Raw genomic sequence first — 12,584 nt, 5'->3', positions numbered from 1 at the left:
AGCCACAGACTAAAATGTCTCCAGGTATTGATGAATAATAGAATGGTTGGATTGTTTTAAAGTCAAACAATACAACTAAAAAAAAAACAAAATGAGCAGGAACACACACAGGTAAGTTCACAGAATGATGAATGAAGGATGACAGTAAAAAGTATAACACTCCATGTACATGAAAATCAAAAATAGGCCAGATATAGTGGCACATGCCTGTATTCCCAGCATTTGAGAGTTTGAGGCAGTAGGCTAGAGAGTTCTAGGCTTTCTTGGATTCTAATATGAGATGTTGCCGTAAGCCCCAAGAAAAACAAGTAGATAAATTTGTTTTTGTTATTTTAAAGTGTTAGAAAACAAGGCTAGTTACTTTTGGGTAAGGAATTGGTACAGGACACAGCTACAGGTTGGAGTTTTCACAACTCACTTCTTAAGTACAACTAGTTTACTATGCTTCTTAGAACTCAAGGAGCCTCTTATGTCCACCTATTCAACACCAACTTTATAGCCACACATACGAATGAAGATAGCGCAGGGCAGGTCCTGCTGGGCAGCCTGTCGCCTTGAGATGCTTTCTAGGTGCACCCTGCTCTGGCCCTCATATGCTACCAGAGCTGCTAGATTCTCTCCTGGAGTCTTACAGAGCGTAAATGAAATGTGGGTGGCTGTACAAATACAGTGGATGGACACAGAGGCTAAGTGTTCAGCTCAGCACCTGGCACACAGTGAGCAAGTGCAGATACTGTGATGCTAAATCCTGATCTTTTTTGTGCCACTTTGCCTCTGTATCCCCTGAAAGAGAAAATGCCTATCTGTGTGTGTTTTGTGGTTAGTTGCTAAACAAGAACCTCTAAAGGAGTAGAAGACATGAATTCTTCCCTGTGGGCTGTGAGCACGGACTTCAGTTTTGTTTCCTGTCTTTGGGTTTGCTTTTCTGTCTGTATGGTCTCATTGAATTGAGTGGAGCTGGGGGTCCATTTCACTCTGTTGCATGTGATATTTTCTGCTTAGGTATACCTGAAGTAGGTTCAGTGTCTTAGAGACTAGTTCAGGCTCACAGGAGCCAGACCTACAGAAATTGGGAAAGTAAGGGTAGGCTTCACTGTCTTGTGTTTGTTACTGTGGGTTTTTATTATTATTTAAGCCTAGCAACAACAGCCTATCAAAAGTATGTGTGATGGCAAAGCCATAATGCCAGCACTTGGGAAGCCAAGGGAGTAGCACCCCAGGTAAAAGCTAGCCTGTACTACATAGTGAAACATGGGTCAGTGACATGACTCAGGGAGTAAGGGCACCTGCTGCCAAGCCTACTGTGTGTACCATCCCTGGGACCCACTCAAGAGAAACAGAGAACAAACTCCTGCAATCTTTTCCCGACAACACATGCACTATGGATGCTGGCATGCACCTACTCATCAGTGTAAAGAATACACAAAATCAATACTCACTAACTAATTAATTAAAAACAAAACAGCACCTTCCCCTAAAATATCCTTGTTTCTTTAGCTTTATCTTTTTAAAGTTTTTATTAATTCTTTTTGAATTTCATATCATGCACCCCAGTCCTCCTCATCTCCCAGTTCCTCCAAATCCACCCTCCATCCTTGCAACCTTCTCCCCTCAAAGAAAACAAAAAACAAAGTTAAAAAGTAAAAAAAAAAAAAATCACTGTGGAAACTGGTGTGTCACATGGTATACATTTTTTGCCCAGACAAGTTTACTTGCCAATGTTTATTGCTAATGAGTCATTGGTCTTGTTCAAGGCCTTTGGCTTCTGCTACACTGTCAATACTGGACCCTCACAGGGGCTCCTCTCAGGTTTCCTGTTGCTGCCCTGTGTCTTGGGGAACCTGGAGCGTTGGTTCTGCAGGACTGGCCCCTTCACTCACTCCAGCAGCTTCTAGATGGGGTAGATGTTGTGGTAGTCCATCTCAAAACCCTGGATCTAGGCCTGGGTGGTAGCTGGGTTGGTCGGCCCATCAGCTCTCCCTTTCCCAAGCCAGCAGGGCCAGCTCTCCTGTATGCCACAGCTGGTGAGGGGTGGGGCCAGCTCAGCTTAGCCTTTGGTCATCAACATGGCCCCGGGCAGCAGTCCAGACCATGGACTTTCACATGGAGTTTGGTGGCAACATGGGCCATGGACATCGACACAGACCTCTGCTGTGGCAGGGCCATGGACACAGACATGACCTTCAGCAGCAGCACGGGCTACTCACATCAGTCTGTACTCGCTGCTGTGGCATCTCCAGTTCCACCTCTTCACACAGCACACCAGACACTCTGCTCTTTCCCTTCGCTTCACCACATACTTGGTCATCAGTGAAGGCTGCCCACCTGGCTGTCTTCTGTTTGCTCTGGGTATGGGCGGTCCTTTCATCTTTATCTTTTTACAAGAAATGAATAGTTCATCATTGCATAGATTATATATCATCTCATTTAAATTTACTAAAACTTTTGAGTAGTAAACTACGAAGTAAAAGTAGAAAGGACTGCTTGATACCCTGGAAGAGCAAGATCCTCTGTTGACCATTTAGAATACTTAGAGTCATGGCTTTCTCAGAGTAAGACCCGGAGGCCCATGTTCGGAGCCACGTAAACGATGAACCACTTGCCTAAGATCATCCAGGTGTCTATGAAAAGTCCTCTGCCAGTCGCACAATGCACCACTCCCTTTCCCAAGGAGACGCATATACTGTACCTTAGATTTCCCTGCAGGTCTTGTGTCTGTGTTGGCTCACCCTGTGCCTGTGGGATAGGAACATAAAAGGAGGCTGTTGGAATTGGGCGAAGGCACTGTTGCTGCCAGTAGACCCAGCCAGCTCCTCCTGTGCTCTCATGGCTTCTGCCTTTCCTCCTGACCCAGTACAATTAGATGTAACTTACAGGGTAAACATTTTAGGCTTAAGGGTATTTTGTTTTGTTTTGTTTTTGGTATGTGAATAAATATCTATACAGCTAGCTTTTATGGTTTCATGTTGCTTAAGAATACAGTTCAGGGCTGGAGAGATAGCTCAGAGGTTAGGAGCACTGGCTGCTCTTCCAGAAGTCCTGAGTTCAATTCCCAGCAACCACACGATGACTCACAACCATCTATAATGAGACCTGGTGCCCTCTTCTGGCCTGCACGTGTACGTGCAGGCAGAACACTCTGCATAATACATAAATTTAAAAAATCTTTAAACAAACAAACAAAAAGACTACAGCTCAGTTTTATGCTATGGAGTATGTGTTTAGCTAGAGAAGTTGTTCCCAGTCTGTGTGTCCCAACTATCTCACAGAGGTAACATATCAGATGTCCTGCATATCAGACATTACATTATGATTCATAACAGTAGAAAAAATATAGCTATGAAGTAGCAATGAAATGATTTTATGGTTAGGGATCACTACAACATGAGGAACTGTATTAAAGGGTTGAGAGCCACTGAGATAGAGCCAAGTAAAAGCAGATTTACTTAAAAGTCAGGGTGGCCATGTCTAATGAGAGAGTCCCCTGGAGACTTGAGCTTGTCTGTAGAGTAAAGAAGGTCTTAAGTCTAGAATTTTCTAAAACTCTACTGTCTTTGTGTGGTGTGTATTTTTCAGCTGAGAGAAGAGAAGTTACAAGAAGAAAAAACTTGTGAAGATCAGATCCACAAGCTACTGCAAGAGGATTCAGAAACGGGGAAGAGGAAAACGGATGAACAGAAAAAGAGAGATGAGCCAGTAGTGCTGAAAGCAAGCCTGGAGCAGGTTAGTGGGTCACTGTGGGTGGGCGTCTGCCTCGGGCTAGCAGTTGAGCCAAAGACATGAGCCTGAGAGCTCTGTGTTGGCAGACTGTGATAGCAGAGATGCTGAGTGTGCAGCCTGAGTGTGAAGTGCTTTCCGCCCAGCTAGGAGGAAGTACTTTCTAATGTGGACTCTGTAGGAAGATTAAAGGAACAGAAGAAAGCCGAACGAGAACAAGCTGGGATAGTGTGCCCCATGTGATAAGATTTGTATTGATCCCATCAGGTCAATGTGTATGCTGGGTTTTGACATTAAACTGTATACATCTTAATATCATCAATTAGATTTTTTTTAAAGCTTGGATTTCACTTTCCTTTCTCCTCTATAATCCCTTAAGCAGAACAATGCTTAGATATAAAGTATGTCCCTGAAGTCTGAGCTTAACTAATTAGCCATATGATTGCGCCAAATCTTGCCTGAATGCTTTTCATCACTTATGTTTTATTACTTATTCGCATATGTGAGTACATACGTATGCTAACACACATATGATGGTCAAAAGACAAACTGTGGGTCCTGGGGATTGAACTCAGATGGTCAGGTACCATCATCCACCAACCCATCTCACTGGACCAAGAAGGTATTTTTTGAAAATATAATTATATTCATATAGAAAATAACAGTTTAATATCAGTTTTACTCATAACAGTTTGAACATGTAATATTTTTGGTTTAGGGTTTCTTTGTGTAGCGTTGGCTGCCCTGGACTCCCTTTGTAGACCAGACTGACCTTGAATTCACAGAGATCCACCTGCCTCCCTGATGTTGTATATATTTTGAGTCATGTATTTAAGGATTTTTATGTAGTCTTGTTAACATTTCAGGGTATTTTTAATGGATTAGAGCTCATGAAGCCTTAACATAATATGAAGATAGGCAACATAAGAGAGTAGGAAGAGAAGAGAGCTGGGGAGATGGCTGTTCTTGCAGAGGATCTTGGTTTGATACCCATCACCCACATGCTGCTTACAGCCTCCCATAACTCCAGTTCCAAGGGATCTCATATCCTTTTCTGGGGCATCCCCTTTTACATGGGGACCAGGTACACATGGAGGATATGCAGGCCAAATATTCATAAAATAAAGTAAGTGTGTGTGTGTGTGTGTGTGTGTGTGTGTGTGTGTGTGTGTGTGTGTGTGTGTACACACACAGAGAGAGAATGAATGGGAAAAAATTCTGCATAATCAGCATTGTATCTAACCATGCATTCTGGCCAGGTTTCTTTCTGTTTCTGGCTTAGTTTCTTTCTTTTTTTAAAGATTATTTATTATTATGTATACAGTGTTCTGCTTGCATGTGCATCTACACACCAGAAGAGGTCACCAGATCTCACTGTAGATGATTATGAGCCACCATGTGGTTGCTGGGACTAGAACTCAGGACCTTGGAAGAGCTCTTAACCACTGAGCCAGCTCTCCAGCCCTCTGGCTTAGTTTCCATAAAGGCTTTTCTTTTTCCCTGAGCCTCAGAAACAGAATGTTTAAAGCTGTCTTAGTCAGTGTATTTGTTGACTGCCATATGCGATGATGTATGATTATAGTATTAATCATCATTAATTATTGATTTAAAGTAAACACTTTTAATAAACGTCATGGTAGCACACTTCTGTAATAGCAGCACTTGGGAGCCTGAGGCAGGGGGGTTGCAGTAAGGCTAACCTGGGCTCTGTACTGAGTTCTAGGTCTTCCTGGACTATGTGTAACAGGGCTCCTCCTCTTTCTCCTCCTCCTCCTTTTTTTTCCTTCTTTCTTCTTCCTCCTCTTCCTCCTCCTTCTTCTTCTTTCTTCTTTCTTCTTCTTCTTCTGACAGGATTTTTCTGTGTAGCCCTGGCTGTCCTGGACTCACTTTGTAGACCAGGCTGGCCTCAAACTCACAGCAATCCACCTGCCTCTGCCTCCCGAGTGCTGGGATTAAAAGCATGCACCACCATGCCCAGCAAGGCTCTTTCTTAAAACAGTACAAATAAAACAAAGACACTTGAATTTTATAAATTTTCAATCCTGTAAAAGATTCCATTTAGCAAGCATAAAATGCTGTGTGATCTCAATTCTGTGCACCCCACAAATCTTGAAAGGCAAAAGACTGCTGCTAGTAAGGATACACATTAGCTTAGGAGGCAATAGGAATGGTTTGACTGCAGCCTCGGTTGTGGGCTGTAGTCTCTGAAGGGTGCAGCTTTGCCTCTTTTTCAGTCTTAATGTCCTCAGGCACACAGCCCAGAGCCCCCAAATCTTGATAGAGGCGGTCCTTCAATGGAAGAAGCCAAGAGACCAGATCCCCCAGGGACTGGCTGTGGGCCAAGGCTGGGAGGCATGGTAGATGCTTTGCTTTTGGCACTGCTGTCTTTGAAATAGGAAGCAGCTGCAACAGTGCTGTTGACTTATTTGAAGGAAAGAGAAAATAGACGCTCAGATCCCCTTATTGGTAACAGCCAGGTTCATAACTTGTCAATGAAAAGCACAGTGAGTAACATCTAACTTTTTCTGAATTTTTATGATTCTGCACTTTTCTACTCTCCCTATTTCCTTTTAATTTTTCTCAGAGTTTTAAATGGCTTTAATAGTTTTTAGACAGGCATGGTGGCACGTGCCTTTAATCCTAGCACCTGGGAAGCAGACACAGGTGGATCTCTGAGTTCAAGGCCAGCCTGGTCTCCTGAGCTAGCTTTAAGCCAGCCAGGGCTACACAGAGAAGCCCTGTCTTTAAAAGCAACCACCCCCCCCCCAAAAAAAAAGAAAAGAAAAGAAAAAAGTAGTTTTGGACTGATACTGGCTTGTTCTCTCAGCTAGAGAGACTGAAGTCAGAAGATTGCAACTTCATGGTCTGATGGGGCCTCAGAGTGAGTTCAAGTCCAGCTTGGGCAACCCAGTGAGACTATTTAACACAAAGGACTGGACAGTGGAGGGGAGGAGCCCTTGACTAGCAGGTACAGAGCTCTGGGTTCAGTCTCAGTGACAGGGAAAAGCAAGGGCTTGGTCTTAGCAAATGGTTTTATTATATTAAAATTGGGACCCAAGAGAACCTGAAGCGGCCTCAGCGGGAAGCCAGGCAGGGGAGGGTGATATTCAGGGTGCAGGCATCACGATGGGTGGAGCCGTGCCCTTCCTGCCTCCACACCTCGCGGCCTCCACACTGAGGGAGGACTCCTCACCAGCATCCAGGTCCTTCCTCAAGCGTGATTCAAGCTAGTTATTTCCTCCTTGACTGTGTTCCACGTCTTTCAGGAGTAGAACCGTTTGCTGCCAGCATATGTGCGCTGCCTTCCTTTCTCAGGTGCATTCCCAACAGCTTGCTGCTGGAAAGGTAGCTGTTTGCCACTCTAAGTCCAGTTTAAAACTGCGATCCTCACTTCATTTGCCCTCCTTTCCTCATTCCACCCTTAGTACTTTGTGACTTACATGACTTTATACTTGCATTATAGATGTTTATGTTTGTTTCTCTTTGAGATTGCTTGTTGACATGTGTCTGACCTAAATAAAAACCTCCCACAGTGTCTTGCCCATCACAAGTTTTTGATGCATGGTCATGAAATTATGAAAGTCAGAAAGAACATATTCTAGAAGGAGAGATTATGATCTGTTATTTTTTATAATGGAAAGAAAATGGGCGTAATCTTTAATTTGTTGTTTTCTTATGGTGCCATTATTCCAGTAATGGTGTGAGTTGTTGGAAAACAGAACAGTCTAGCTAACAGTTATATTGAGGATATTAAATCAGAGGTGAAAGAGTAATTATCCTATAACCTAGAAGTAAACCCTACAAGCGTTTTGGTGATTATCCTAACCAGACCTATTTTCTACATGCAGTGTACACACATGCATGCACATACACACTTGTGCATGCACTGCATGTTCTTTTTATTCAGAAACCTTGCCTTGCATAGTACTGCTTTATAATCCTTTTTAATTTTTTTGGTTAATTATAAATTGTGCCTTTACATATAAATAAAAAATGTGTATCTTTCTTCAGTTGTCCCCAATACAATATATTTGATTATTTTAATCTCCTGTAGATATCTTGCTGTCTTAAATGCTGCTGTGATAAATTACTAAAATTAGAGGGCCAGGAGAAAGGAAGTGTGCTTTGAAGCTGTTTTAATGTTTATTGCTCAGTTGTCCTCTAGAAAGTAGGGTGCAGATGAGCTCCTTCCTGTGTTGTGTGAGAGCTGCCCGCCCCACCAGTAGCCTGCTCTTTTTGTCAGGTGTCACCGCGGGCGTCTCATTCACCCAGGCTCTGTACTGTTTCTAGGACCCATAGTGCCTTAGGCCTGTTTATATCCAAGGTGGAAGGAAAGACGGGAGGTCAATATTTCTTAACTGCTGTTTTAGGTTAGGCACAGAAGCATGGAGACGTGCGTAGTCTTTGTCCATGCAGATATTTATTTGTAATAATGCAACTTAGTTTTCATCAGTTAAAAAGAATTTGACAAATAGTATAAAACTACGCTTCTTTCTTAATACTATTTAAATTCATAAACAGTCTGTTTTTTGAGGACTTCCATGTTAGCTTATTTAGTACTTGGTCAGCTTTCGGGATCTTTACAGTAGTGCAGTCTAGTTAGAGGAAGCAGAAACAGAGCCATGACACTGAGAGTGAGATGGGGTTGTCTATGAGTTGGTACCAAACTGGTTATGAAAAGAGACACCAGAATACATAGAGGCCACCATTATTTACCTGGGTTGAGGTCTCTCTCTCAGAGTTGGTAGAAAATATCATATGCAATTTGATAATGGGTTAATTTGATTTTGGATATTTTCAGTTAAAGCCACATTTACAATTAGTATTTTCAGAAAGCATTTGGAATCAAACTGGAACTCAAAAGTGACTTAGGGAGACTGAACTTTGAAGCGACAGCTATGCTACATCCCATGCAAACCCTAATGGACGGTCTTACCTCACTTGTCTCCTTGCCAGTGTCCTGCACGCCTCTCGGATTCAGAGAATGAAGAACCTTCTCGGGGTCAGATGATACAGGCGCATCGCTCAGCGTTTGTCTCCAAGAACAGCTCCTACTCCTTAGCTTTTCTGGCAGGGTAAGAGACTGATGACTGAATTCAAAGTTCTTTCATTTGGGGGATGATGAAGGGGTTTTGGGTGAGTAGAAGGGGTGAAAAGAGGTGGAAATTGAAATTTCAAAAGTGGGTTACAAAGAAGGGCTCACCTGAGTGTGCTTGCATACATGCCTCTGTGTGTGTGTGTGTGTCCGCTCCATGCGCGCACACTCGCTTGCAAGCCAAGGTTAACCTCAAGTGGTGTTGCTTGGGAGCCATCCAACTTGCTCTTTGAAATAGGGCCTCTGATTGGCCTGAAGTGTGCTTAGTGGGCTAGGTGACTCCCTAGTGGGCCCAGCGAACCCACCTTTCTCCACCTTCCTAGCAAGGGGCCTCTAAGGTCACAGTCATTCTTCTCAGCCCATCTCCTAAATGTTCACAGAAAAGTCATATTTACCCATTTCTGACATCCTCTAGGTAGCATAATGCTAATTTCTGAGCTGCACAGTGTGACCCTTTCTCCTATAGGGAAACAATGAATCTTCTTTGGTTTGACAGTATCTATAGCTTTCTGTCTGGACTTTAAACTATTCAAAAGGATGACGCCTGGCTGGGTTTCTTTTCATTGCCTAGATCTAACATGGGTTTTGGGAGGCTTCAAAAACCCTGGTCACAGCCAGGTATGGTAGTGCACGCCTTTAATCCCAGCACGCAGGAGGCAGAGGCTGCCAGATCTCTGAATTTGAGGCCAGCCTGGTCTACAGAGCAAGTCAAGGCTACACAGAGAAACTCTGTCTCGAAAAATCAAAAAACCCAAAAAAACCAAAACAAAACAAAAAACCCTGGTCAAGGAATTTCTAGATCCTTTAGGCAGAAAAGAGAGCAGGGTTGGATGATTGCTTGACTCTGAAGGAATGCTGAAGGGCAGGCAGGAAGGAAGTGAATCAGTCATGTGTTTGAGACATTTTGGAAGTGGCTACTCCATGCTGTGCTCCATTTGTCTTTTTTGCTTAAAGCTTGCATTATTCATCCTTAGTGCGAGGTTCATTTTCCCGTTCTTGCCAGCACTATGTAGCAGCTGTCTTTTGCCTCCCTAGCACACATGGACTCTCTTTTCCTGAAGGTGTTAAGAGTTTAATGACTTTGTCAGAGGCTGTCTTGGGTGGTTCCTGGTGCCAGTGTCTGTTCTGGAAGCCTTTGTGCATGTTCTTCTGGAGCAGTCTGAGGTCTCCTGTTGTAAATATCTAAGAGTAAAAGCCTCCGTTCTCCAGTCTTCCCTGGAGTAGCAGTAACTTCTTCAGGGCCCTTCCTTGGATATTTATTTGCTTGTATAATTTGTCCTAAACCAGAGTTTCTCAACCTGTGGGTCACAGCCCCTTTGGGGTCAAATGACTGTCACAGGATCACATATCAGATATCCTGCATATCATCTACATTATGATTCATAACAGCAGCAAAATTACTATTATGAAGTAGCAATGACAGTACTTTCATGGTTGGGGGGCACCATGAGGAACTGTATTAAAGGGTCGCAGCATTAGGAAGGTTGAGGACCAGTGTGCTAGTGTTAATTGGTCCCATCATGGCCGGGATAGACTAGGATTAGATATGGCAGAGCTGTTCCACCAGCACACTCCCCTGTGGTTGTGCACTCATGTCCAAGAGGATAACTTTTTAAGGCCTTAATGTAATGGTGTATTAACCTGCAGGCCTCTTTCAGGGGAATGGGTTACACCAGTATAAGGATAGAGCTACAATTGGTAATCAGCACTTCACCCATTTGAATGGACTCTAACTGGGGCAAGAGCCCTTTGGCATAGTAACAGTTTATTTTTAAAAGTTATTTCACATTACAAGATTAACCATACATTTTATAAGGCAGTGTTTCAGTGTGTATTTATTATGATTTCTGGCTTTATTAGAAAAAGAGATTTTATTTTCTTCCTGTTTTATAACCATCAAGATATAACTGTGATCGGGTCTGCACAATCCACATACACAATCGGAAGTGACAGTTACTCTGATTTGTCGTGCTGAAAGGACATCTGTGCTTCTGACCCACACACAGTGCCTTTGTCACGGGCTTACCCATTTACTGGGTACTGATTCTATCAACTAAACTAACTGTCTAGCACAGTAATTCATCTCAGGAAATAAACAGAGCACTTAGAGCTATGGAAGACAAATTTCAATGATGCTTCTTTGTGGGGTGGCCATAAGCAAATATAATCCAATTAACTGTCTTGAGAACTAAACTAACAATTGAACTTCACCTAACTTGAATAATTGTAAGAGCCCCAAGACCCAGGTTGTATGATACTGGCCTCAGATGAAGGTGTGAGATGAGAGCTGTTCCTAAGCCTTTTTACCTCTTTCTGAACTCCTGTTGACTGGTTCAGCTAAGTTCTAGCCCAGACTCCTCTCCAAGCTGACTGATTCAAACTGGCTTCTCTTGGCTTCTGACTGAATTGCTCTGCCTGGCCTCAAACTAATTCTGGAAATATGTTTTAATCTTCTGGCTCTTTCTCATTCTCTGGCTCGTTCTGTTTTCACCTGTGTCTAACTTGTTCTCTCTGCATCTTATCTTATAAAACTGTCCCAGTAAAAAAGATTCTTGGTTTAAACAAACAAACAAACAACAACAACAACAACAAACTCTCTTCTCTCTCCCTGCACTACTCTTAAGAAGCCTCTCTTTCCTGTCCTGTTCTCCTGAGAGTTGGGTGTATCCTATCTCTAACTCATCCTGTCATCAGATCTTTCTCTGATTCGTCATTTTGTCTATCCCTCAAGTAGACATCACTTTCAAACATGGCTGCTTCCTTCTATAAGCTAACCTTTCCTTCATTGTTTGGGATTAAAAGTGTGTGTAAAGGGTGTGTCTGTATTCTAACCATATAAAATTGTAGTCCAGAGTGTCTGCATTTTAGCTGGATCCAGAGACCTAGAAGGTCTTTGGATGCAATCCCTTGCCAGAGCAGCCATGTTGCTGGGTAAAATTCCTCTAGACATAGTTGTCATGTCCAAGTCAAAGTCTCTTCCAGAATGTAAGCAGCTGCAGGAGAGTCCAGGGAGCCATGTGGGCAACGGGGCATTCATGGACAGGTAGTAATGAGATTGCAAAATGCTACGTTCTTCAAGGTCTGTGGGTAAGGCCTCACAGGGTAGATGGATGAGTGGGTCTACAGAGGGTGCTGTCAGGATAGTGGGGTATCCACTTCACTGTGGAAGATTTCTATCAGGAGCATTAAGGAAGATGCTTGAGAAGCATTGTCACAGTCACTGGTCTATTGCTGTGAAAGACATCATGACGAGGCAACTCCTATAAAATATAACATTTTTTAAAAAGATTAATTTATTTTTGTGTGCATTGATGTTTTTTGCTTCTGTGAGAGTGCCAGACCCTCTGGAACTGAAGTTACAGACAGCTGTGAGCTGCCATGTGGGTGCTGGGAATTGAACCTGGGTCCTCTGGAAAAGCAACAATGCTCTTCACTGCTGAGCCATCTCTCCAGGAATAGCAGGTGGCACGGTAAAGGAACATACATGTATTTATGCATAGAGATTAAAAAGTCAACTTTGGTTTCACAGAATAAATTCTGTTTTAATCTGTATCTCTTTATCTTTTAGACCCAAATTAAGATATTATGGGCATAGTGAAGATCTTGTGCCAGTTCTTAGAAAAAGCCATTTGCTGTACTAAAAATCAAGGCACAATGTTTTGTTACTGTATCATTGTCCCTGGTGGATTATTTGGCACATCCCATTAAAAAGTGCCAGTATCTTATAAATATTGTATGCCAACATGGAATAATCGATGTACTTTGGCTAAAG

General features: G+C 42.9%; 1 protein-coding gene across 1 annotated transcript in view; it reads left to right on the top strand.

Annotated features, from left to right (window-relative positions):
* Positions 1-12,584, top strand: part of RNF169 (ring finger protein 169) — a 60,772-nt gene that overhangs the window by 34,732 nt on the left and 13,456 nt on the right. Inside the window, exons 3-4 of the mRNA XM_084773990.1 lie at positions 3,577-3,723; positions 8,674-8,792. Coding sequence (XP_084630116.1) covers positions 3,577-3,723; positions 8,674-8,792 — 266 coding nt within the window. The remainder of the gene's footprint in view (positions 1-3,576; positions 3,724-8,673; positions 8,793-12,584) is intronic.

Source organism: Acomys minous (assembly GCF_964271855.1).
Source record: "Acomys minous genome assembly, chromosome: 2".
Classification (NCBI taxonomy): Eukaryota; Metazoa; Chordata; class Mammalia; order Rodentia; family Muridae; genus Acomys; species Acomys minous.
Note: the sequence above shows the minus strand (reverse complement) of the source record. Positions and strands in the feature narration are given on the sequence as shown.